General features: G+C 39.4%; 1 protein-coding gene across 3 annotated transcripts; it reads left to right on the forward strand.

Annotated features, from left to right (window-relative positions):
* The first annotated feature begins 27 nt into the window (after positions 1–27).
* On the forward strand, positions 28–26,741 carry LOC126475208 (uncharacterized). 3 transcript variants are annotated; one of them, XM_050102862.1, is made up of 4 exons: positions 28–157; positions 262–409; positions 557–623; positions 23,345–26,741. In XM_050102862.1, the coding sequence occupies exons 2-4, from the start codon at positions 264–266 to the stop codon at positions 25,088–25,090; spliced, it is 1,959 nt and encodes a 652-aa protein (XP_049958819.1). In that variant the 5' UTR covers positions 28–157; positions 262–263; the 3' UTR covers positions 25,091–26,741. The 3 variants fall into 3 exon arrangements, with proteins under 3 accessions (XP_049958819.1, XP_049958821.1, XP_049958820.1); XM_050102864.1 differs by lacking the exon at positions 262–409 and having other exon boundaries at positions 113–157; XM_050102863.1 differs by lacking the exon at positions 262–409 and having other exon boundaries at positions 124–228.
* Positions 26,742–27,994: the final 1,253 nt, after the last annotated feature.

The following is a 27,994-nucleotide window of genomic DNA, read 5'->3' on the forward strand; positions in this document are numbered from 1 at the left end:
CATTTTAATTGTATTACGGTAAAATATTGACAAAATAGAGCATTCTTCACTGTAAATAAGTATTATTCTACCTCTTTAGGTATATTTTTCATGCATATATTGGTTGTGTGATTGTGAAGTAGACGCCATTCCTGTATCGGAGGAGTAACCGGTTGAAGTATGATTTGTTGATGTAGAATTTGTGATAAATAGTTGATATTTTTTCTATCATCACAAACCAAGGATATGGTAGTTTTCCATTTCATATTTTTGTTGTTTCAGTAATGGGGAAATCGCCGATGGCATATCACGGACATGAGAGAAGCAGGCACCATAACTATTCTCGGAACAGTCAGTCTCGAAATCGGAGACCAGAAAATCAAGGATTCGCGCCAGCGAACTACATTTATACACCAGATCGTTTCCTAAGGTATTAGCGTGCATAGCGAAGACTTCAATCACTACCTATAGCGAAAGTTATGCCTGCTCTCTCATATCCAGTTTCGTGTAAATGTTGTGTGCTTTACTAGATATTTTATTATTGTTTTCAATATGAAGTGTTTACGTTCATTTACAGACAGCTGCCATCGTATCGCAGGGGTAGTCAACAGAGAGGCCCAGGAACAAGCCAGCAATATTTGACGGTAATCTTAGTTGTGACATTTGTATTTTCTGTTACAAATAAATTTATCTCGAAGCTCATTTTGAATTGCATATAGAAAGAACATGTTGAGTCAGCGTTTATTTTTGATGTACATGAGTAATAATGTGCAGCGTTCTGTTTTCCCTTTTACGTAAACAACTCGGTAAAATTATGCCTCTTAGCACAAAACAAATTGGCAGGCATGAATAATTATTTGTGTTGCACTGCTGTATCATCCCATTGTCTTTACCCACAGGGGTTAGGAAATATATATTCTGATTATTTTGTTTGTTTTTTAGTAAATACTATGAAAAGACAGACAACTGTGATGGAAGTGCCTTTCCTCGAACACTTGTAGTGTATGAGATAAGAATGTTGAATTGAAAGTCTGTTTTATTCTGCTGCATTTGCCAAACAAACTATCAGATACCACCTAATTCAATGAACCAGTTTGTTTGCCCATTTTCCTCACAATCAGTTTCACTCTCCGCTGAAAGTCTTTGTAGGCCTACTACCTATGAACTGTGTTCACTTGGTAATATCATCCACAAGTGGGTTTCAGCATATTGGTGCTATCATCACTGTCTTTTTATTTCATTGAAATTACTGATCAGTAGTTGCTTACATTTTGTAGAACCTTGATTAACTGGCAAAATAGGTTGCCTTAGTTTGTTTTGTGTTCTTGTCAACAGTTATGGTTACAGTTATATAAAATCTTGGTTGTAATGACAGTCTGATCTGTAGCATGGCTGAGGTGAAGGCTAGGTTGAAAGTTGACACTTTGGCTGTGAAGTGACAAAGCCAACAGATGTGAAAGTAGGCAATTTGGTTGTGGTAACAAACTGACCAGTAGTGAAGACTAATTTTTACATTCACTCAGTATGGAATAATGAAACTTTTATCACAGTTCTGACAAGACTTTGAATTACTGTATGAAGGCACTACAAAAGCAAACCTGCTAGTAATTTTCGGTGAAATAAGGATCACCTATTTGTGGCATAGATGAGTTGAAAGATGTTTGCATAAGGCAACTAACATATTAGTTTCTGGGTAATATCCTGTAACTAGTAACCAATGCTGTGTTTGTTGGGCTGCTATTGACAAAGCCTCTAAAATATGTTTGGAAGAAAATAATAGGTTCATTCGAGTCAAAGTGTCACAACCGTATTTAAACTGTCTCTACTGTGCATGTGCAGCTTTGTAATAGTTTCAACTGTCAGAACTATGTGGGTTTACTCGAACTCATATTTAGCATAATTCATTGTCTGATTGCCTGTGGTGTTAGTTGATACCTCTACTATCTTTGCATTTCACAAAAGTTTCTGGATTAAATAATCATTAAGTGTACTGGGTACGTCCCCGCTTCCCCCCCTCCCCCTTTTTTCTGTGCTTGTCAAGTGAAAATATTTACTGAAGTATTTTGTGTGTTGTGCCTCTCTTTCGCTGTATTGTGTTGTCTTTTTTAGGTTAAGGTACCGTACTATGCCTACTACATTCTGCAGAAAAAAAAACCACAGACTGAAATTTCAGAAACAATATGAGTGATGTTTTGCGTGTGTCTTATTTTTTGCATAATGTAGAAGGCAAAGTATCTTATAGCCACAAATAGATGGCTACAGTGCAAGACAGACAGCAGAACACAGAAGCATGAATGCAAATATTTGATCATGATGATTAGAACTTCTCGTAATATGTCAAGCGAATCATGGAAAAAATAAGTGCTGCAGTGTCATTATTGTATTTAAAGAATGAATGACAGTTGCAGGCTTTCCTTAAACATAGATTATGATGAATGAAATTGAGTCAAATTTTTCTGCTTCCCACTTTGGGTCGGCACTTCTTGGAGAACCGGTGATATAAAATGTTGACTGAAGACATTCATAATCATTTCTGACATCACTTTCCTCATCGGCATCCTGTTTTCTTTTATATATTTTGATTACATGCATATGATGGAAAAAAAATTGGTCAATTTGTCTCATTGATTTTGATAGCATAAATTTTGTTGCTGATTGACAATACAGTACAGATGATTAGTACCAATGTTAATAAACAACAAGGCAGTAAATGCCCAAACATTACATCTTGAAGAAAAATTATTGTTGGTTTAGTTGGTAGGGAGTGGCCACAATGAGTCCGCTGGTTAAGAATATGATACGCAGCTTAATTTCACTACTATATGTGTAACAGTGTAAGATGTTTATTTATGCTATGCCGCCTCACCTGTAAAGTGGGTCAACTTATTGTGCCCATGACATTTGTAGCAATGAATATTGTATGTGACTCCCAGTTATTGGTGCGTGTGATTAGATCTCTGTATGGAAGAGACAAATTTATTCATTTTGAAAGTTAAGTTAAAGGACAGTGAGATCCAACCCAACAATTACATTTGTTATTGTCACTGTTGCATTTCGAAATCTTTTCTGTCATCTTATTTTCTCTTTCTGTTTTTGCAAGTAGTTTCACTTTGTATTCACCTTCTCCTTTTTACCGTAATCTACCATACAATTTTATCCCGCCCATATATACTCAATAATACATAACCCACTTCCAAACCACAACAAAAAAAAAAAAAAATTATTTATTTAATTTTTTTTCCGCTTTCAACACAACTGCTGCTATAAAATCCACCGTTTCCAGTTCACAAACAGTTCCTTTCACCTATTTAACAGCCATTTCGGCTAGTTCTAATAACTTTCGGTTTATTTCCATTTCCGTTTTTACCACATCACTTATCATTTTTAGCCGCTTCCCACAGGTTTTAACGTCATTATTGCTTTGTCAGACAATTGTTAGCCTCATTTTCATAATCTGCCATCACAAAACCACTCCTTTTAATACATTTACACACAGTTTTTTCGAAATTTTCCCGAATTTCTCCACCCTTTAACGTATTTTGGCGGCAACACAACCAACTAACCTTTGTGCACATCATTGTCTACCAACCCAAGTTCACCACAGAATCAACATAGCCCAGCTTTTACCAACACTTTTCACCTTTTTTCACACCAGATCTCCAGTTGCTTTCTAGTTCACCTTTATCTCTCCACATATATTTTCATTTTCACTTCAGCCTCATGTTACACTTTCCACCTTCTAATACCATGTCACCCTCACAACACCCCCACAACGACCCCATTAAGTTTTATTTACATTCCTTACGCAAACATGCCTTCGCCGTAGCCAGATTACACTCCCATATTTTATTTTCTCAGGCTTGTCTGACACTTGGCATTACCCCCAAAGGCCTCACACTTGAAGTTCCCATCTCTGGCTGAAACCTTTCTTTCCATCAGTCCCTATACCAGTTCCAAACTGAACAAGCCATTGCCCTCACCCACCTAATCCTTCACCTAAACATCAACTCAGCCAATGAACACACCCGTCAACTCCTATCCTTAATAAAAGTCCTCAATCTTTCCTCTCCCACATCCACACCGGCTATTCAGAGCATCCTCCTACAGGCCAACCGCAAATTAGAGCAGTATGCCACCCTTCACCTCAAAAAACTATCCAATCTCCTGGTTTCCCACCTCCGGAAAGGCAACTCACTCACCCTTCACAACCTTTCCAGCAAACCTCAACCACCTCTCATTGCACACAAACCCAGTCTCTCCCACCTACTCAGTCTCCCACTTCCAGCTCCACTCCCCCCAAAGCCTCAAAATTCCAATCAACACAATCTGGAACCACAACACCCTAATTCAGTAGTTAACCTTTCCTCCAAACATCTCCAAATCCGAAACCTCTGTCCTATCCAAAGGCCTCACCTTCAGCCCCACTCCCAGATTCAACCAAACAGCCCTCGTCAAAGATTTACTGTCCTACACTTGTAGTCTCTGCTGGCAATATCACTTTGCCACAAAGAAAAATGATCCTAATCCTACTCCTAATGATCCAACTCCCCAAGACACTATCCAAATTGAACCCTGCCTGGAACAGTTCCGTCCTCCGTCACAGTGAGACCCACCTCCTCTTCCTCAAAATCACCCTGTCCAAACCTTCCAGGAATTTCTGACTTCCAGCCTTGCCTCTCAGTCATTCTTAAAAAACCTTAATCCTACTCCCAACATCACCACTGCTGAAGCCCAGGTTATCCGTGATCTGAAGGCTGACTGATTCATCGTCATTCTTCCGGCGGACAAGGGTTCCACGACCGTGGTACTTGATCGTCGGGAGTATGTGGCTGAGGGACTGCGTCAGCTTTCAGACAACACTACATACAAAGTTTGCCAAGGTAAACCCCATTCCTGATGTTCAGGCAGAGCTTCAAGGAATCATCAGAACCTTAGGCCTCCTACAAAACCTTTCACCTGACTCCATCAACTTCCTGACCCCACCGACACCCCGCACCCCTACCTTCTACCTTCCTAAAATTCACAAACCCAATCATCCCGGCCGCCCCATTGTAGCTGGTTACCAAACCCCCACAGAACGTATCTCTGCCTACGTAGATCAAGACCTTCAACCCATTACATGCAGTCTCCCATCCTTCATCAAAGACACCAACCACTTTCTCGAACGCCTGGAATCCTTACCCAATCTGTTACCCCCAGAAACCATCCTTGTAACCATTGATACCACTTCCTTATACACAAATATTCCGCACGTCCAGGGCCTCGCTGGGATGGAGCACTTCCTTTCACGCCGATCACCTGCCACCCTACCTAAAACCTCTATCCTCATTACCTTAGCCAGCTTCATCCTGACCCACAACTTCTTCACTTTTGAAGGCCAGACATACCAAGAATGAAAGGGAACAGCCATGGGTACCAGGATGGCCCCCTCGTACGCCAACCTATTCATGGGTCGCTTAGAGGAAGCCTTCTTGGTTACCCAGGCCTGCCAACCCAAAGTTTGGTACAGATTTATTGATGACATCTTCATGATCTGGACTCACAGTGAAGAAGAACTCCAGAATTTCCTCTCCAACCTCAACTCTTTTGGTTCCATCAGATTCACCTGGTCCTACTCCAAATCCCATGCCACTTTCCTTGACGTTGACCTCCACCTGTCCAATGGCCAGCTTCACACGTCCGTCCACATCAAACCCACCATCAAACAATAGTACCTCCATTATGACAGCTGCCACCCATTCCACATCAAACGGTCCCTTCCCTACAGCCTAAGTCTTCGTGGCAAACGAATCTGCTCCAGTCCGGAATCCCTGAACCATTACATCAACAACCTGAAAACAGATTTTTCATCCAGCAAATAACCAGAGCCACTTCCTCATCTCCTCAAACCCAGAACCTCCCTCAGAAGAACCCCAAAAGTGCCCCACTTGTGACAGGATACTTTCCGGGACTGGATCAGACTCTGAATGTGGCTCTCCAGCAGGGATACGACTTCCTCAAATCCTGCCCTGAAATGAGATCCATCCTTCATGAAATCCTCCCCACTCCACCAAGTGTGTCTTTCCACCGTCCACCTAACCTTCATAACCTCTTAGTTCATCCCTATGAAATCCCCAAACCACCTCCCCTACCCTCTGGCTCCTACCCTTGTAACCGTCCCCGGTGTAAAACCTGTCCCATGCACCCTCCCACCACCACCACCTACTCCAGTCCTGTAACCCGGAAGGTGTACACGATCAAAGGCAGAGCCACGTGTGAAAACACCCATGTGATTTACCAACTGACCTGCCTACACTGTGAAGCTTTCTATGTGGGAATGACCAGCAACAAACTGTCCATTCGCATGAATGGACACAGGCAGACAGTGTTTGTTGGTAATGAGGATCACCCTGTGGCTAAACATGCGTTGGTGCACGGCCAGCACATCTTGGCACAGTGTTACACCATCCGCGTTATCTGGATACTTCCCACTAACACCAACCTGTCAGAACTCCGGATATGGGAACTTGCCCTTCAGTATATCCTCTCTTCTCGTTATCCGCCAGGCCTCAATCTCCGCTAATTTCAATTTGCCGCCGCTCATTCTTCACCTGTCTTTCAACAACTTCTTTGCCTCTGTACTTCCACCTCAACTGACATCTCTGCCCAAACTCTTTGCCTTTACATATGTCCGCTTGTGTCTGTGTATGTGCGGATGGATATGTGTGTGAGCGCGCGCGCGAGTGTATACCTGTCCTTTTTTCCCCCTAAGGTAAGTCTTTCCGCTCCCGGGATTGGAATGACTCCTTACCCTCTCCCTTAAAACCCACTCCTTTCGTCTTTCCCTCTCCTTCCCTCTTTCCTGATGAGGCAACAGTTTGTTGCGAAAGCTTGAATTTTGTGTGTTTGTTTGTGTGTCTATCGACCTGCCAGCGCTTTTTTTATATATATATAATCTGTGTGTGTGTGTGTGTGTGTGTGTGTGTGTGTGTGTGTGTGTCATTAAGCAATTGTACAGTGTATTAAAAGGAACAGGACATCAGAGACTACTCCAGCAGCATCGGAATTTCATAAACCATACTAAAATGCTTCATTCCGCTCTGATTGCACATTTCTATGTCCAGATGCGCTCTGAAGTACCTGATATTCAGCTGTTCTATGAGATTTTTGTGATACCAATTTTCTTGGAGGTCCAGTACTGTATTCTCATGTTTGGTTCTTTATTATGATATAATGTCATTTGTCCCAGAAAATGGAAAATTTGCACTTGAAATTGAACGAAGCTGAAAGTAGCCAATAGTGCGGAATGAAACACTTTGTTTCAAATAAACTAACTGCCTCAGTGCAAAAATTAATAGAAGCAAATTTCTCTACAAATCTGACAGAAATAGCTTCGTTAAGACATTAATGGTTGATTGCTAATAACGTGGAAATAATATGTTGTTGTGGTCTTCAGTCCTGAGACTGGTTTGATGCAGCTCTCCATGCTACTCTATCCTGTGCAAGCTTCTTCATCTCCCAGTACTTACTGCAACCTACATCCTTCTGAATCTGCTTAGTGTATTCATCTCTTGGTCTCCCTCTTTGATTTTTACCCTCCACGCTGCCCTCCAATGCTAAATTTGTGATCCCTTGATGCCTCAAAACATGTCCTACCAACCGATCCCTTCTTCTAGTCAAGTTGTGCCACAAACTTCTCCTCTCCCCAATCCTATTCAATACCTCCTCATTAGTTACGTGATCTACCCACCTTATCTTCAGCATTCTTCTGTAGCACCACATTTCGAAAGCTTCTATTCTCTTCTTGTCCAAACTGGTTATCATCCATGTTTCACTTCCATACATGGCTACACTCCATACAAATACTTTCAGAAACGACTTCCTGACACTTAAATCTATACTTGATGTTAACAAATTTCTCTTCTTCAGAAACGATTTCCTTGCCATTGCCAGCCTACATTTTATATCCTCTCTACTTCGACCATCATCAGTTATTTTACTCCCTAAATAGCAAAACTCCTTTACTACTTTAAGTGTCTCATTTCCTAATCTAATCCCCTCAGCATCACCCGATTTAATTTGACTACATTCCATTATCCTCGTTTTGCTTTTGTTGATGTTCATCTTATATCCTCCTTTCAAGACACTGTCCATTCCGTTCAACTGCTCTTCCAAGTCCTTTGCTGTCTCTGACAGAATTACAATGTCATCGGCAAACCTCAAAGTTTTTCCTTCTTCTCCATGAATTTTAATACCTACTCCGAATTTTTCTTTTGTTTCCTTTACTGCTTGCTCAATATACAGATTGAGTAACATCGGGGAGAGGCTACAACCCTGTCTCACTCCTTTCCCAACAACTGCTTCCCTTTCATGCCCCTCAACTCTTATAACTGCCATCTGGTTTCTGCACAAATTGTAAATAGCCTTTCGCTCCCTGTATTTTACCCCTGCCACCTTCAGAATTTGAAAGAGAGTGTTCCAGTTAACGTTGTCAAAAGCTTTCTCTAAGTCTACAAATGCTAGAAACGTAGGTTTGCCTTTTCGTAATCTTTCTTCTAAGATGAGTCGTAAGGTTAGTATTGCCTCACGTGTTCCAGTATTTCTACGGAATCCAAACTGATCTTCCCCGAGGTCGGCTTCTACTAGTTTTTCCATTCGTCTGTAAAGAATTCGTGTTAGTACTTTGCAGCTGTGGCTTATTAAACTGATTGTTCGGTAACTTTCACATCTGTCAACACCTGCTTTCTTTGGGATTGGAATTATTATATTCTTCTTGAAGTCTGAGGGTATTTCGCCTGTCTCATACATCTTGCTCACCAGATGGTAGTGTTTTGTCAGGACTGGCTCTCCCAAGGCTGTCAGTAGTTCTAATGGAATGTTGTCTACTTCCGGGGCCTTGTTTCGACTTAGGTCTTTCAGTGCTCTGTCAAACTCTTCACACAGTATCATACCTCCCATTTCATCTTCATCTACCGCCTTTTCTATTTCCGTAATATTGTCCTCAAGAACATCCGCCTTTTCTATTTCCGTAATATTGTCCTCAAGAACATCGCCCCTGTATAGACCGTCTATATACTCCCTCCACCTTTCTGCTTTCCCTTCTTTGCTTAGAATTGGGTTTCCATCTGAGCTCTTGATATTCATGCAAGTGGTTCTCTTTTCTCCAAAGGTCTCTTTAATTTTCCTGTAGGCGTATGTATCTTACCCCTAGGGAGATAAGCCTCTACATCCTTACATTTATCCTCTAGCCATCCCTGCTTAGCCATTTTGCACTTCCTGTCAATCTCATTTTTGAGACATTTGTATTCCTTTTTTACTGCTTCACTTACTGCATTTTTGTATTTTCACAATGAAAAATTGTGCATCTTCATTATTGGGGATCTTTACTTAATGAAATATATTTGAAAGAATAGAACAGACTTCTATTCAAAAAATGAATAAATAAATCTGCCACGAGGGGCTCTGTGCACTAACTGGGTGAAGGCTATAGGTGAGAAAACAATCATTAATGGACAGCTCTGGGGCATTTGCTGTAGCCCAGTTGTGTTGGCCTTGTTCTGAGCAGCATGAGGTTCTTGGCCCAAATGGAATTTGCTAATTTACTAAAAAAAATACCCTGAGGATCTGTTGGACCTCCAGTGAGTTCTCACGTTCAATGTCTTAGACATATCCTTGGGGCTTGTTCATCAGACAATTTTCCTTTGAACCTTTCCTATATTAGGATAGATTAGATGTACTTTTCATTCTGATTGACATGTAGTTAGAAAGAATACACAATAAATATTTGCAGAGAAAAGCAGATACGCTAATTTATGTTCTACAGATCCCGAGTCAGATGGTCCTTGTGGATGTGGAATGGGTCTAAGAGTCTTATATATATTTCCATTTAAAAGGTTATTTATCACACAACATGTAAAAATTTAGCTACTAAAGTTTTTATTTATTTATTTATTTTTAACATCAATATTGTTCTCTTCGGCAATTATACACCAGACTTGGTAGCAGGGCTGAAATCCTTCAGCTGGTAAGATCTTTAACATGTAGGCCACATTCTTTTGAATTTTCTCAAGAGTCTCAAAATAATGTCCTTTTAAAACCTTGTCCAATGTTGGGAAAAGAAAAGTGTCTCAAGGACTCTGATCAGGTGAATAGGGGGGCTGTGGAACAAGTGGAACGCGTTTTGAGGTCAAAAATTCCATGATGGAAGTGGGGCATTGTCATGATGGAGCACTCACTTATCTGCAATTTCCGAACTCACTTGATTTGCCCTTTTCCATAGCCTTTCAAGGACATATTTGTAAAACACTTAGTTGACAGTTTGTCATGAAGGAACAAATTCTTTAAGCACAATATCCACACCATCAAAAATCCAGATCAGCATTGTTTGGATCTGTGATTTGCTCATTTCGAACTTCAATGTTGTCTTGGGCTTGCAAAAAGATTATTTGTGCCAGCGAAAAACTTATGTTCTTGGTAAGGAATGTTCCCCATCCCAATGGGCCTGTTTCAGTTTTTCAAAGGTGACATCCACAGATTCCCCAAGTTTAACACAAAATGTCATTGCCTAACGTTGCTCTAAATTCTGCCATTCCATTTTCGTAAAATACAGCAGAAAAACAGTTTCACTGATGATGCCCTCAAAAATCACGTGATTGCTGTATGGAGCTGAACCTTGACTGAGCACCTGGACAGGAAGAACACACCGGCCAACATAAGTAGAACAACTTAATTCACCATACATTATAGTGAGTGAAGCAAAGAATATTGGTGTGAGTTATTCGCTACATAAACGTTGTGGGGATGATTAGAGAACCAGAGGAGATAAAAATTTCTGTGCTGGCATCATCAATTCAATTGCTGTGATAACTGGCAATGAGGAAGACATTAGTATGTCAATGCATGGTTGCTTAGAAGGAGGGGTAGGATTGAACCAAATTTGGAGAGAAACCAATAGGGTGCCCATTCTGAAGATTCTATAAATCACCATGTTTAACCAGAAGATACAGATTTTGGATAAATAGTTCCAATAACACAAACAGTATACCATTAAAGAATTATAGCAAAAAGACATTGTGAATTTTATATCAAAATGGTTAATGGGAATGCTTTCATTGTGTAATAACATAGTTTTCAATAATATCATCAGTGCGGCAACAAGAAGGATGTTCATTGTGGAAAATTTAACTTTTTATTAAAAGATGTTTTTCTGTACTAACAGCAAAAATAATTGGTTAGTTGTGTATGTACCATATTAATAATTTTTATTTAATCTTAAGTTATTGGATCAAAGCATGTGTTAAGTCCAACACTCTTTATTTAAATTTGAAGAACACAGTTGCAGATTTGTTTCACTTTTTCATGTTTCTAGAAATAAGCTTTAAACACAGCAACATACACTTAGGTGGGAAAAGTCGTAGGCTAGTGATATGCACATATGCAGATGGTGTTAGTGTTGCATTCACAGGGTATAAAAGTACAGTACATTGGCAGAGCTGTAATTTGCAGGACAGATGACTGCAGCAGTTTGGTCCCTTAGGAATTCACACATTTGTAATTTGTACCAAGTGATTCATATGATAAGGTGTTCAACATGATTATCACTGCACAATGGGAACTAACAGACTTTGAACACAGAATGGTAATTTCAGCTAGGTGCGTGAAACATTTCATTTCAGAAATAGTGAGAAAATTCAACATTCCGAGATCCACAGTGTTAAGAGTATGCTGAGAATACCAAATTTCAGGCAGGCAGTGGCCAGTGGCCTTCACTTAATGACCAAGGCAGCAGCACTTGCGTAGAGTTGCCAGTGCTAACAGACAAGCAACAGTGCATGCAATAACCATGGAAATCAATGTGGGGCGTACGATGAATGTATCCATTAGGACAGTGCAGTGAAATTTGGCATTAATGGGCTATGGCAGCAGGTGACAGTATAGTGTATGTTGCTGTGTTTAAAGCTCATTTCTAGAAACATGAATAAGTGAAAGAAATCTGCAGCTGTGTTCTTCAAATTTAAATAAAGAGTGTTGGACTTAACACATGCTTTGATCCAATAACTTAAGATTAAATAAAAATGATTAATATGGTACATACACAACTAACTAATTATTTTTTGCTGTTATTATAGAAAAACATTATCTTTTAATACAAAGTTAAATTTTCCACAATGAACATCCTTCTTGTTGCCAATTGACTTTAATAGTATGTCTTTGCTAACAGCAAGACATCACCTGCAGCACCTCTCTTGGGCTCATGACCTTATTGGTTGGACCTTCGATGACTGGAAAAGTGTGGCCTGGTCAGATGGGTCCCAATTTCAGTTGGTAAGAGCTGATGGTAGGTTTAGAGTGTGGCATAGACCCCACAAAACCAAGTTTTCAACAAGGCACTGTGCAAGCTAGTTGTGGCTCCATACTGCTTAATGTTGTCAGTGATGTAATTTCACAACTTCCCTGGGCCAGGAAACCAAACTTCATTGTAAGAGCTGCATCACATAGCTCCGATGTTGGATTGTTGCCAACACAGAAATTGTAAAGTTACTGTTGCTTTCTGAAGTAGTGCCAGTAATTTGTGTATTATATATGTTTGTATGGTCTGATGTTGTATGTAAGTTGTTGAAACTTAGAGTGTAGCAAAGGTGTATTAAAGATACATTTAACTTGCTGTGGTAGTTAATTTCATCATGTATTTGTAAGCTACTGTGTAGGGTAGGTACAAGTTCAGTAGTGGTTATTGAAGAAAGATACCCCACTTAATTTCAGAAAACTGCATCAACTAGTTTGTACATACCCAAATCAAGCACTATCACTTCCCACCATCTCAGCATTACCAACATCTAATTCTTCACGCTCTCTAGACAATCCAAAGTGCTGCTCAGTCAGTACCACAAAGGAAGTCATCTTCAGTCCCATCACGACTATTGGAAATTCCAGTTTCTTCTTCTTTCTTTCTTCCCCCCTCCCCCTCTCCGCATGACTAGTTCTTCCGATATTGACCGCCAAGCAGCAAACTTCAGTGGTATACACACTGCAAATAGTCTCCTACCACGAGTTGTTTTGTTCAGCATGTGCAGCGTGGTTATAATTATTAAAGTGCAGCTACTTACACACGTCCAGTATGGGCTGGAATTAATGTGAAACCAGTTTCCACTTGGGTGGTGGGGGGGAGGGAGAGTTGTATTTTTTGCCACGGGTGTAAATGTGGTGCTGTGAATGGAAGAAAGTCAAACAAGTGAGAAAGGCATAGTGTTGATTTCATTATTAAATGCTTCTTACACAGTTTGTTCAAAATCAGTGCCGGAGATGTCAATGAGATGCATCTGTAAAATGATGTGATCAAAAGTTTCTCATAACAGTTCCAGTGGAATAGGAGCAACATGTTTCCTTCAGATCAGGTGGAGATTGAAAGTGTCCCTGGTAAACACATTCTTTTAGATATCCCCACAGCCAAAAGACGCATGGATTGAGATCAGGTGATCTTGAAGGCCCTGCATCTGGGAAACCTCTGGAGGCAACACATTTGTGAAAGGTTGCATGAACACTTTTGCAGTCAGCCACTTTGAACGCAATGTTCTATTTAAATTGCCATATATCAAGCTGCATTCAGTTTAAAAATATAAAAAATAACACCCAGTCTGTCATAATTCTATACTTCAAACAATGGAAAATCCAGGATTATGAAAAGAATAGATTGCTACTCACCATGTAGCAGAGTTGCTGATAGGCACAACAGAAAGACTGTTAAACAAGTAAGCTTTCAGCCAGAAAGGACTTTATCAGAATTACACACACACTATTTGTCTGTCTATTATTGACGAAAGCTATAATTGTGGGATTCTTTTTGTTGTGCCTATGTGCAACTTAATATTGTTTCAGTATAATTAACATAACACTACACTCAATTTAAAGAAAGCTCAATAATATACATAAATCTATACAAATTTCTTCTGTGAACAAGAAAAATGAAATTTTTAATATTATTTACAGATATAGTAATTATAATAATTGTGCATTATTTTCTGCCCGATGTATACCATTCTGTATCGCCCGAAAGTGAAATATTCAATTTAGAGATCCCACTTTTGGCATATGCTGTGCTTCAGGCACATTGTGAAATGGATGTGGTAGCAGCTGTAGTATGTCTGGTGTGACCATTTCACACTGTTGTCACTTTCAATCAATGTACCAGCAAGAACATCATTGTCGCTTTCTGAACTGCTGCTACTTTCACTAAAATATTATCATTAACATTTTCCAATAACTCAAGAATTTTTTTGTCGGGACACATTTTTATATAAAAAAATTTGGAAACTGCGAACATTAAAAAATAGCACAGAAATAGTATTAAATAACAAAATGTAAAAAACTATTACGAAGCACAGCACAGTGTCAGCGAATGAACAACACAGTAGCAGAGTTATCAGTCATCGGTATTTCACTGCAGCAACAGTCAAAAGTCTATAACTATTTACGTATGCATAATTCGAAGTGTTAAGCATCAATATTGAGCATGCTAACTACATCTAGAGGCAAATTTTATAAGCTGAGTGATAGTAAACATTGTACCAATGAATCAGCACTGTAACAGTAGGAGCTAATTAGTTACCTTGACGTTCAGTGTGTTAAACACATCTTTCACTGTGCGAGCAATGTGAGGTGATGCCCCACCATGCATGAAAACCGAATTTTCCAAACAGTTGCACCTTTCCAAAGCAGGAATTACATGCTGGACAAGGAGGTCTTGATAACATATAGACTTCACAGTGCACCTAAGAGGCCCTCTGGGTTAATTGTCTTCAAAGAAGAAGGTGTTCATTAATTCACACCCTATAATCACGTACAACGAATGCAATGGCTCTTCATCCACAACAGTGTGTATTCACTGAACCCTGCGGTGTATCTTGCTCACATGTCACCAACTTAGGTCCGTGGGTGAAACTGAAAAGCAAATTCAGAGTGCTGCTGCAGATCATAAGGTTTCAGTTACTGCACCATCTGGATCTTGTATGGGTACCAGCGTAAAGTAAGCCATAAAACTTTCTGTACTTATGCAATGGACAATTCTGATGACATTGCACAAGCACTGTTCGAGAGATGTGCTGCTTGGTCAGTTTCAGCAACAGCAATAGCAACCTCATCAATAACTACACCTTCCTCATCCAGGTGCTACACCAAGTTCGTGTGTTTTTGAATTTCATTATCATCTTTAAACCATTTAATGACATAGGGACTCTACTTAGATCTTTCAGTAGGCTCTACTCACTCAGTACAGCACTATAACAACTATTTTTCACAGAAAACTGTTTCACTAACAGCACAGAGTCTCTCTTCTCAATACGTATACCATTCTTTCACATTATGGCTTGTGAAATGACACTGTGGATGCCACATCTGGTGGCCACAAGTGAAACAAACGTTGTTCCCCCTCCCCCCTCTTCCCCATAAATTGGTTCTACGTTAGCATATCTACCATATTTCACTGCCATGTGATAATTATAGCTGACACTGGACCTCTGTGAGTAGCTGCACATTAATCATAACCATCCAGTAGTTTCTGTGGAATTCAAACTAGGTGTGAATGGTTGATTGATAACGCTTCCAGTGGGTACAACATACTTTTGTACTGGCAGGAATAATCACTAAGTCACTATTTCCTTCCTTCACTTTTTGTTTCTATTGATTGCCAGCTTGTCCACCATCCTTCGTTGGCTATGCCTTTGCCACTCTTGGCTGACCCATGGACACATCCTCTGACATGAGGACCCATGTGATGTCCGCCTGACAGTGGCCCACATCCTACTAGACTGCCCAAATTTGGCTGCTTTGCAGCAATATCTTAACCTGCAAGGCAAGCTACCTCTGGTGCTAGCGGACTACGCCAACGTGACTTGCCAGGTTTTACATTTCACCCTCGAGTGTGGTTTCTACTCACCTCTGTGAGGTTGGACACTTTGGCCACATTGACTGCCTGAGAGATGGGAGAGGCACCAGGGGACCCATGGCAGGCCTTGCTCAGCAGTCTGGTGGGGCCACTACCCATCCCACCTTTTTATTCTCTTCTTCTTTTATGTTTGTCATTTGTAATGTTGTATCTTTCCTAAAATTTTATCGTCTCTGCTGCTCGTTTTCTTGGGGTAACGAACGGTGAGGTGATGCTGGTGGGACGCATCTCCCATGTACCCTGCTGCAGGGGACCTCCAACTGCATTGTGGACAGGGACACTCACCCATCTTTCCCCCCTCTCACTCCCCTCCTATTTTTCCTTGATTTTATTGCTGTCTAATTGTATCTTGCATATAATCATTCTTCCCAGGAATTGCCTTTTGTATCCTCCTTCCGAGGATGAAGAGATTGATCACCTCACACTTTGGTTAGTTGTTGGAATTAAAGGTACCAACCACAAAAACTAACAGAAGCATTGATTTTAAATGAAGAAGAGACCCTGACCACTTACTTTACATTGTTGAAATCCAGTCTAGGACCAGTTCCTGGTATCCACCCACCATTACTGTAATTTTTATTTATGCATACGTGAATACCAGCTGGGAAGCTTTCTCCCTTGGCGACGGTTTTCTGATTAAAAACCGCTAACGGTTGCAATTTTTGTTCCGTTCAAAATAGGATCACCTAATGCTGATGAGGTATCAAACTGTTTTCATAAGCTTGAGACAGTTAATGTGCCATTGTAGTTCTGCAACATGCAGAAAAAAAAATTTCATAGCTTAAATTGCCGAACCCACCCATGTATAACTTCAAATTCCATTGGCAAAATGCTGCTTTATGTACTATTTTGCAACCTTCAGTTTGAGTCGTATCAGTTGTAACAGCATATTCACATTTCTTTTTTTGAACTACAAAATCAAGCAAGTCTCTTCCCAGGTCAGGATATTTGCACTTTTCCCATCAAATTGAACACTTGACTTTTTGAAAAGAGTTTCTCTTCAGTTGCACACACCACAAATAATTATTATCCGCAAACCCACCGTCCCTACACCCTCTACCGAACAGTTTCCCTCGTCCTCTGACCTGTCACCCCGTCCCAATTCACAGTTCTCCATCACTCGGGTGCTCTCTTAGCTCATCAAAGGATTTCTTCTGAAAGTTGGCATAGTTGCCATTCTCTTTTATGTGTGCCTGTCAACAACTCGACACTTCTGCTGTTTGGTGAACTGTGTCCTTTACCCAGTTTATATAAAGCATGTTATCTATTTACCCACAAGAGACACTGCACCTCACCAGCTCTGATATCTGTGTGCCACATTTCAAGCCAGTGCACCTGCCACCCCTCCCTCCTGCATTCCCAATCCTCACACTTGATACCTTCCTCCTCCTGCTTCCTGCCTCTTACCCCATCTACCCACACCATCAGACACAACCCCCATCCTATTCCACCTACCAGAACTGCAATCCCAGCATTCTCTCTCCATCCAGTACAGTGTAGGTGCATGTGGGGAGGGGGAGGGGTGCACTCGTGTACTCTCTTAGCTCATCAAAGGATTTCTTCTGGAAGTTGGCATAATTGCCACTCTCTTTTGTGTGCTGTCAACAACTCAACACTTCTGCTGTTTGGTGAACCACCTCCTTTACTCAGTTTAAATAAAGCATGTTATCCATTTATCCACAAGGGACACTAATTAATTAATAATAAATGAAGCTAACAGTTACCTCTAACTATAACTAGTGTGTTTTTGGTTTTGGGCAGATCATAGAAGTGCATTGAAGTTATTACTGATTTTGTTCTCATTTGAGACAAATGAAATGTAGTAGTTTATCAAACAGTGTTTATTGTATGTGTATTTGTGTTCTTGCTATAGTGTTACAACATTCTTTTTCCTCCTTGTCAAGTTGATTTTGTTATTCAGATAACAGGCAATCACCTGAAAGTTTATCACTCTCTTGCAATATATGGTTAGCTTTAAGAAATGGTCGTCATTTGGAATTCTGCATCTTGGTTGGTTAACACCAGCAGTACTCTTCTGAATCCAATCTATATAAATAAAAAAACAATTGCTGCATGTATGAAAGATCATCACTTGAGAATGGCTTGACAGATTTGGCTTTTTGTGTGTGTTCTTAAATGTCAGGACAAAGTTTTAATGAAAGACAATTTTTGGAAAATCCACCAGAAGAGTCTGAAATTTCGATGGTATTTTAGTATGAAAATCTCAGTGAAAGAAATGTGATGTTCTGTTGAACAGTTCTGCTGTCACGTGTTTTCATAACAACAAAATTCTGCATTGACTTGATATTGCGTGAACAAGAATACCATTGAAAGTAATATTGCAATGTGTTATTGGTGGTGATCATATCTTTGGTATGTGGCAAAGATTGAATTGAGATCAGTTCATGATAATTTGGTGTTGTGCAAACATTTAATTGATTTCAGTTCCTGGTTTGTTTCTTTGGAAAAAATGCCACCAGTGGTGCATCAAAATATCAAGTGCCGTATGTGAATGATCGAATCAGTGAGACTGATAAAGAGTGTAGACAGCATTTGGGGGCAAACCGAATAGGAATTTCTCAAACACAGTCCATTATGACGTATACAATAGAGTTTGTTAGAGCTGACGCACAAAATAATTTGGAACATTGTTGCACAGTAATCTGAGCCTATTTGGAGATCCAGTGATTCTGCTGGCCCAAGGTTTTCGCCAAACACTGTCAATCATTCCAAGATCAACAGCTGTTGATGAAATAAACACTTGCTTGAAGTGATTGACTTTGTAGATATATGTAAAAACTCTTCAAGGTAACAACAAATACGCAAGTCGCATAAGTGTTTTCCAAGCAGTTATTAGACATTGGCTGTGGAAAAATTCCGGTCGATGTTTCCATTGGCCACATTTTGTTTCCACAACACTGAAAGAAGAATGTTCCTGAATATTGCTACAAAATCCCTGTTTGGTTGAGTGAATGAGCCATTTTGGCAGCAAAAAATAAGGACATAGACTATTTGATCGTAAAAATTCAGAGCTAAATTGGTGGCCATTGCATTCATTTAATTCAATCCATCCCAGATGAAATCATCAGTTACCCTATTGAATTTGCCAGGAATGCCACCACACACAATAATTTGCAGCTTATGGTCAGCTTAGTAATAATAGCGTTATGCAGTCTGAACCAACTGCAATTATACAATGGAATAAGACTCTCTGTTAAGCGGAGGAGGAGGATATTGGTGTTTAACGTCCCGTCGACAACGAGGTCATTAGAGACGGAGCACAAGCTCGGATTAGGGAAGGATGGGGAAGGAAGTCGGCCATGCCCTTTCAAAGGAACCATCCCGGCATTTGCCTGGAGTGATCTAGGGAAATTACGGAAAACCTAAATCAGGATGGCCAGATGCAGGATTGAACCATCGTCCTCCCGAATATGAGTCCAGTGTGCTAACCACTGCGCCACCTCGCTCGGTGTCCTCTGTTAAGAAGCTGATTAACTAACGTGATAAAAAGCAAACGATAATCATATAAAGTTCAAAGGCAAGGGTCTTCTAATTCCATGAATATTGACTTGCCTTGTTTTCGCAATTACGATTAATAAATCACAAGGCCAGTAGTTGGAAGTGCGTTATTATTAGTTTTCTTTCTAGACAGAAAGACAAAAAATATCACCTAGTGTTGCGATGAATGCATTAAGAACATCAAAAAATTATTGTCAAAACAATGAAATCCTATTTATTTCATTTCAGTGAATTCATGATCATACTGAAAGTGTTCTCTTTCAATTCTACAAATTCAATGAAGGATTCCATTGGATGAATTCCTTCTTGAGTGACTGACTGACTGGAAGCAATGCACAGCCGAAACCATTGGGGATATAGAAATGCTAGTGAGAAACACTTCCTATTCTTGTCCCGAGCGAGTGCAGCTCTACTATATGGTTAAAATATTCCGGAGGTAAAATAGTCCCCATTCGGATCCCTGAGGAGAGGAGAGGGGAGGGGGTGCTACTCCGGAGGACGGTGTTATCAGGAGAAACAAAAGTGGTGGTCTACAATTTGGAGTGTGGTCAGATCCCTTAATCAGACAAATAGGTTAGAAAATTTAAAAATTGGAGTTGATAGATTAAAGTTAGTTAGAGTGGGAATTAGTGAAGTTCAGTGGCAGGAGGAACAGGACTTCTGGTCAGGTGAACACAGGGTTATAAATACAAAATCGAGTAGGTTTAATAATGAAAAAATAATAAAAAATAAAATAAAGTAGGAACACAGATAAGCTACTATGAACAGTTTAGTGAACACATTATTGTAGTCAAGATTGACACAAAGCCCACATCCACCACAGTAGTACAAGGTTGAATACATGAAAGAGACACGGAGACACCAGAAGGCTTCAGATTAAATAATGGTAAGACAGAGATTTCAGAACCAGATGGGGAGATGTGGACTCTGACAACAGTTTATTGGTTATGATTTGCAGATTGAAACTGAAGAAACTGCAAAAAGGTAGGAATTTAAGGAGATGGGACCTGGATAAAAAGAAAAGAACCAGAGGTTGTACAGTTTTAGAGGGAGCATTATGGAACGATTGACGGGAACAGGAGAAACGAATACAGTAGAAGTAGTGTGGGTAGCTTTGTTGACAGATGAAATAGTGAAGGCAGCAGAGGATCAGTTAGGTAAAAAGACGAGGGCTGGTAGGAATCCTTGGCTAACACAAAAGAAACTGAATTTAATGGATGAAAGGAGAAAATAAAAAAAAATGCAGTAAATGAAGCAGGTGAAAGGGAATACAAACGTCTAAAAAATGAGATCGACAGGAAGTGCAAAATGGCTAAGCCGGAATGGCCAGAGGACAAATGTAAGGATGGAGAAGCATAAGTCACTAGGGCACTAGGGGTAAGGTAGGTGCTGCCTGCAAGAAAATTAGAGAGACCTTTGGAGAAAAGGGACCCACCTTTATCAATAGCAAGAGCTTGGATGGAAAATCGGTCCCGAGCAAACAAGGGAAAGCAGTAAGGTGGAAACACTACTTAAATGGTCTATACAAGGGAGATGTACTTCAGGGTAACATTATCAAAATGGAAGGGAATGAAGACAGAGACAAGATGGGAGATATGATGCTGCCTGAAGAATCTGACAAAATACTGAAAGACTTAAGTCAAAACAAGGCCCCAGGAGTAGACAACCTTTCCTTAGAGCTACTGCTTGCCTTGGGAGAGCCAGCCATGACAAAAGTCTTCCATCTGGTGAGCAAGGGTATGAGACAGGCAAAATACCCTCAGACTTCAAGAAGAATATAATAATTTCAGTTCCGAAGAAAGCAGATGCTGGCAGTATGAAAATTACCGAACTATCAGTTAAATAAATCACGGTTGCAAAATACTAACACAGATTCTTTATGTACAAATGGTGAAACTGGTAGAAGCTGATCATGGAGACGAACATTTGGATTCCATAGGAATGTAGGAACACATGAGGCAGTATTGACCCTACAATTTATCTTAGAAGATAGGCTAAGGAAAGTCAAACCTACATTTATAGCAGTTGTCGACTTGGAAAGGCTTTTGAATTTACAATTTGTACAGAAACCGAATGACAGTTTTAAGTCAGGGGATGTTATTCAGTCTGTATATTGAGGAAGCAGTAAGGGAAATTGAAGAAAACTGTGGAGTAGGAATTAAAATTCAGAGAGAAGAAATAAAACCCCTGAGGTTTGCTAGTGACATTGTAATTCTGTCAGATGGCAAAGAACTTAGAAGAGCAGTTGAAAGGAATGGACAGTGTCTTAAAAAGAGAATACAAGATGAACATCAAAAGCAAAACAAAGGTTATGGAATGTAGTCGAATTAAATCAGGTGATGCTGAGGGAATTCGATTAGGAAACGAGACACTTAAAGTAGTAGATGAGTTTTGCTATTTTGGAATCAAAATAACTGATGATGGTTGAAGTAGGGAGGATATGAAACGTGGACTGGCAATGTTAAAGAAAGCATTTAGGAAGAAGAGAAATTTGTTGACATCGAGTATAGATTTTAGGGTAGGAAGTGCTTTCTGACAGTATTTGTATGGAGTGTAGCTGTGTGTGGAAGTGAAACATGGATGATAAACAGTTAGGACAAGAAGAGAATAGAAGCTTTTGAAATGTGGCGCTACAGCACAATGCTCAAGATTAGATGGGCAGATCACATAACTAATGAGGAGTACTGAATAGAATTGGGGTAAGAAGAAACTGACTAGAAGAAGGGATCAGTTGGTAGGACTAATTCTGAGGCATCATGGGATCACCAGTTTAGTACTGCAGGGAAGCGTGGGGGTAAAAACCGTTGATGGAGGCAGTAGTTGCTCAAAGATGAAGAGACTTGTGCAGGATAGAGTAGTGCGGGGAGCTGCATCAACCCAGTCTTTGGACCAAAGACAACAACAGTCATTTTTAATACAGAACAGGAAAGCTGTGTTTATGGCTAGCTTTATAAACCTAACTGTTAGTAGATTACGACTGTATGAAAAACTATCAATAAAGCTACTATCCTAACAGATGTAGCAGCTGGAAAGGTCGTTTTCATACCCCACGTGCTAATTATTTCAAGCGCACGCATTCATTTTGAGCTTCTATTCCCATTCAAGGTTTCAATTGTAATAACAGTACATAAGGTCAGGGGGGAGGAATGGATATAAAGAAAAGGAAGGAGATTATGGAAAGAGTGAGAGGGCACAAGAGATGTACAGAGATTGGGAGGAAGACGATAGACAGAGATGAGGGCAGGAGATAGATAGATAGATAGATAGATAGATTTTTTTTGGGGGGGGGGGGGGGATGGAGATTAGGACATTTATCAATTTCCCATACGTATTTAGCAATTGTGAAGCATTGCTGTGTTCGTTAGTTTATTCCAAATTTATGTAGGAATTCGTGATCTTAACCATTGTAACAATAACCAGAGCTCTGTGTGAATCACCTTTAAGAAACATTGCGCTAGCTAGTTACGTAAATAGAGTAGCAGCGGCAACTGATTTCTGTAAACTGTACATAATGGACATTAGTTACAGTGAAATTAAATATTTTTAGCATACACTAATATTTCGATTCACTTGAACATGTACAACAAATAAACATTACTTTCCTACAGTCATATCTCAAAGTTGTTTGAATACATTATGACTCTTTTGTTTGTGGTGACAAGTAACATTGCCATGTTCTATTATACACGATGGCCTGCACACACAAAACTTACAACATTATGTTAAAATACTTGTTCTGTTTATTTGCATGTTGGAATTCTGACCATATGTTTTTTGCACAGCGACTTGCTTATAAATTAAGATTAGACTTCAACTTCTGCTTTTGGTTTATCTGTACATGTTAGCTGTATTATTGATATTTGACACTAAGGTATACTCTTTTTCATGTTTATACAATTTTATATTTCTTTTTGTTTCTGTACATAGGGTAGGTCATTCCACAACCGACCTTACTCGACAGCCCGTGTTCGCTCTCCATTGATACAGAAAAGACTACCACCACAGAGAAAACGCACAAGAAGAGACATGCACCCACCAGGGGACTCTGAAGCAGCTACAAAAAGCCGTGAACAATCAACAGATGCCATTAAAAATGAAAATGAGCCCAGCTCTGAAGGTCAGCATACGGAGGAAGATCATTCTTCAAATGCAGTTCAGGCCTCAGTTCCACAAACAAGGTCGAGCACCAAAGCCCAACAGAATAAATCTGATGAAAACATAGGTTCAAATAAAGGTGAAGCTGAGGATGGGAAGGGAATGAGTCAGTCCTCAACTCCACAAACACGATCTTCTGCCAAAGTCAGAAGTAAGTCAGAAGAGATGATAGTCCCAGACAAGAGTGAAAATGAGGATGGTGATAATAAAATAATCCGTACTACCAGAGGAAATAGTAAAGTAAGAAATGATGATAAAAGCAGTAGTACAGAAGCAGCCCATCTCACTGAAGAAAGAGTTACTGGCCATAACACCCGATCAGCTACAAAATTGAAGCCTGATGTTAGTGATGAACCTGAACAGCAAGAAGAAGGAGGTAACATATCAAAGACAAGAAAGGTGAAGAAAGATACAAAAACTACAGTGCCAGACACGGAAGGTGACACAGAAAGCGTGAATCGGCAGGAAACTGAGGTTCTTTCTTCGGTTGATACTGTAAAGAAAACACATACCCAGGATCATTTGGAAGATTCTTGCCAGGTAAGTGAGGATTTGACCTCAGATGCTGCTCTAGAAACAGATCAACAGGAAAAAGAAACTGTGAAGTCTGAAGAGTTAGTGACAAGAAATGATAAAGAGGCCTCAACAGTATTGCAAAATGTGAAGCATATTGTAGGCAATAAATCACCCAGATTAATATTGTCACAAATTGATAAGCATCTAGAACCAAGCCCTGAAAAAGGAACAAATACATTTGCAGCATCCAGTGACATTGGTGAAATTAAGGATTCTCCAAGGCGTAGTTCAAGACGAGGTACAAGCAGAGTGAAAATTGATAAGGAAGAGATCCAGCTGCCGTGCAGAACACCACACAGAGATCATTCAAGAACACCAATTCATATTCAGCAACCAGCAGAGCAAAGGGAGACAGGTGACAGCTTTGCAGCTTCAATAAGGTCAATTTCATGCCGTCGATCGATTCGGGACTCTCCCTATGTTTCGAAAATAAATGATTCTTTCCAGAAACAGAGAATTACTAAGCAGCAGGTAACAGTTAAGAAAACTACTAAAGAATATTTATCAGATAGTAAACTTGATGTATCTACTGAGAAAAGTATTGATGTGACCACCGAATCAGATGAATCATATGTCTCAAGAGATAAAATAGGAAAAAGGAAGGCCTCTACTTTAGAAACTGCAGAAAAAGACCAAGATCATAAAAAGAAATGTACTGTAAAATCTGAGCAAAGCTCCTCAGTTATTTCTGCTGTTTCATCTCCATTGCAGTTGTTAACTCAAAAGCCAGAACCTGTGAGTAGCAGTACACCACTGAAGGTGGTGGAATGTTGTGAAACTGTGCATATGGAGCTCTCAGAAGAGAGTATCACTGATGAGAGTGTGGCATATGAAAAAGCACAAGATAATATTTCTGAGCAATCTCTGTCGTTCGAGAAGGGGGCACCTGTCCCAGAACCCATTTGTGAGCCTGTGTCTCGTAAGTGGTGTTCTATTATGTGAATCGTGGTGTAAAAGTTATCAAGCAAGTGTAGGGAACTTTGATTGCCCTTGATTTCTATGTGATGCCCCTTGGCCTGTAGGGTTCAAACATAAGTTGAAAAGACTGTAGTGCATGACGGAAAACAATTTCTATGTAGACTGTAGTCATCCTTATTGTAAGAATGAAACAAATGGCCAAAGCTTGTAATGTTGAGTAGTTTTTGTAGGAAGAAAACTCCAAGTATATAAGACTAATATTGTAGAAAACCTTTACAACTTTTTATTGTCTTTATCTGTATTCATGTTTTTAAAAGAAAGACATTGGCAAATGTAAAAATCTTTTGTACATGGCTCTTTTTGGAGAATTCAACAAAAGCAGTATTATTGGTACAAGTTATTGGTTTTCATAGTGGTCTTCCAATACTTGTAATAAGAGGCAGATTGCACTATGTCAGTACGAATTTTTGTAAATTGTTAGGTGTGTCTCACATTTTAAGCAATTTAATGCTGACAAAAAATAGTACAACTATCCAGGGAACAATATCTTCCTTTCTTCTTCTTCTTCTTCTTCTTCTTCTTCTTCTTCTTCTAGTATTAGTACTTCAAAGGCTTGTTGATGGAAATGTGCAGTTCTTGTTCCAGGACTCGTTTCTCTTAGGCAACGGGTATATCTAATCACTACTCCCAAGTTACATTTAATCAGTGGTTGTTTCCTAAGTGAATTTTCTAGTGCAAAGCTTTGGTTTTGACTGAATTGTGTGGTATACTGGATTTTTTTTTTTTTTAATTGATATGCATGTGTTGCTTGTCACTGGTGGTATTTCAACAACGGTCATCATTTAAAGTGTTTCGTACTTAAAAGTTGCGCCTTGTTTGTAATTGCTAACAGTCGCTGAAACACTTCAAGAATAAATTTGCTATGATGCTGTCGTAGAACACTCCAACTCTAATTGGATCAGTTGTATCTGTTGCTGCCTTATATCCTTGTACATTATGGTCAGTGTGTTCACAAAGTCATTTGGTTTAGTAGTATGCTAATTTAGTATCACTTTTTAAATATTCTTTGCTTTCAATACGCTGTCAATTCTAAATACATCTAGTTTTCATGTCTAGATTTTGTTGTTTTCATAAAGAACTTGATGTTGGTAAATTCATGCGTACACAGATATGTGACTATTTAGTTGATAGAACATAATTCTGCAGTGATTTCTTTAACTTAAGTTTTTGTGTCCAGTAATATAACCATGACTCAGCTGTCTCTCAACCATTCATTAGGAGAGGCATTGGCCCCCTTGCACTCTCAAATTATGTGACATGATGATGCTGTTCCATTTATTGAAATACTCTGTATGCTCATTCCAGACATAGTGTGTTCATGGTAAATATCAGACAGTACAAAATTTCATCAAGTGGTGTTCATTCTTAATGTATATCTATTGCTTTTGTGTGTTTATATATGAACACATGATCATTGTCATATGTTGATTTTAAGATATGATATTGAATTTTATTATCTGTTGAAGTTATTTTTGACTGCCTTTAAAATCTGTAATTCATAAAGTGTTTAATTTTCATTGTTTGATTTTTAATATCTGAGATTATGATGTATTAGAAATAGAGTCCAGTAATTATGTTTATAAAGTTGTAAAATAAACTTATTTTGCAGAGGTAATGCTAATTTTCCTTGTAATTCTCTCTCACCCACTCTTGCCAGAGCTAAGCATTAGCTGGGGGGGGATGTTGATCTAAATTGAAGAGGATTGACCTTGAGGCATCCAGGAGCTATTACACTCCTTAAGCTGAAGAAAACCTGATGGATACATGTCAGTGAGGCAATACACTGATACGTTCTGCGTGGAAGACAGTTATCATTTTCAGGAGATAACAACAATTTGTATAGAAGTTTGGGAAATGAAAGTGCATTTCTAATAAAGCATGCTTCATGATACTTTCAGGAATGTAAACCTGATTCAGCAGCACCTTGACTCTTTTGGAATGAGCCAATAGACTGTCATAAATGAAGGGGTGGCCACAGCAAATAGCATACAAGTTATTTTTTAACATCAGGAAGTATTTTATTTATTTGTGTACATCTGTATTATCTGCTTCAAAATAGTTCCCATTAGAAATTATACACTTGCGTCAGTACATTTTGCATTCCCCAAAACACTACTGGAACTCAATCTTGGGGATAACTTTTAGCTCTTGGCAATGTATTTTTATTTCGTATATGCTGGGGGGGGGGGGGGGGGGGGCAACCCTTTAAGGTTTCCTTTATTTTTCGAAATTGAAGGAGGTCACATGGAGGCCAGGGGATTATTACATTATTGTTTTTGGCCGAAACTTTGCAAACAAGTTACAGAATGTCAGTAATTAATTGTTTTGCCACAAATGTCTTTGTCTGCACAACTGTTCTGGATGATAATGCAGAACAGTATCAAAAGTTCTGAATTTTGGTTGGCATTAATTGACAGAATGGAAGGATCATTATTTCCATCAAGCCACTGACTGTAGGCCAGTTTTGGAGTTCTTAATACCTTGGCCCATCATGTATCTCCAAATTCTTGGGTCATAGGAAGCTAGAAGGTGAGTCACATATCGAGCCATTGAACTGTTTAGCCATGTGCGCTAACATGCACAAAATGTATGTTTCATGTGACATATTTCGGTGCAGCAAAAGGAACTGTGAAATTATTAACAATGTTTGGGCATAATCAGTCATTGTGTGAATGATTAGTTCATCAATGAACAAAAATAATTTATTAGTTTCAAGTAGTTAATGTATCAGTAACATTCTGTAAATTAATACTTAGTTAAATTATGTACTGTGAACACTTCAATAATTTTCTAAACAAGGTACTTTCATGTATCCTTCAAGTTCAACACTAATATGCCATTGCAGGTTCTCAATATGCATTCCATTTC

This window comes from Schistocerca serialis, chromosome 4 (assembly GCF_023864345.2).
Source record: "Schistocerca serialis cubense isolate TAMUIC-IGC-003099 chromosome 4, iqSchSeri2.2, whole genome shotgun sequence".
In the NCBI taxonomy this organism is placed as follows: Eukaryota; Metazoa; Arthropoda; class Insecta; order Orthoptera; family Acrididae; genus Schistocerca; species Schistocerca serialis.

What these genes read in the sequence shown, in the direction of transcription:
- LOC126475208 (XM_050102862.1), top strand. Translation starts at nt 264, where the DNA reads ATGGGGAAATCGCCGATGGCATATCACGGACATGAGAGAAGCAGGCAC. An exon ending in ACACCAGATCGTTTCCTAAG is followed by an intron (nt 410 to 556) that starts GTATTAGCGTGC and finishes GTTCATTTACAG; the next exon opens with ACAGCTGCCATCGTATCGCA. An exon ending in CAAGCCAGCAATATTTGACG is followed by an intron (nt 624 to 23,344) that starts GTAATCTTAGTT and finishes TTCTGTACATAG; the next exon opens with GGTAGGTCATTCCACAACCG.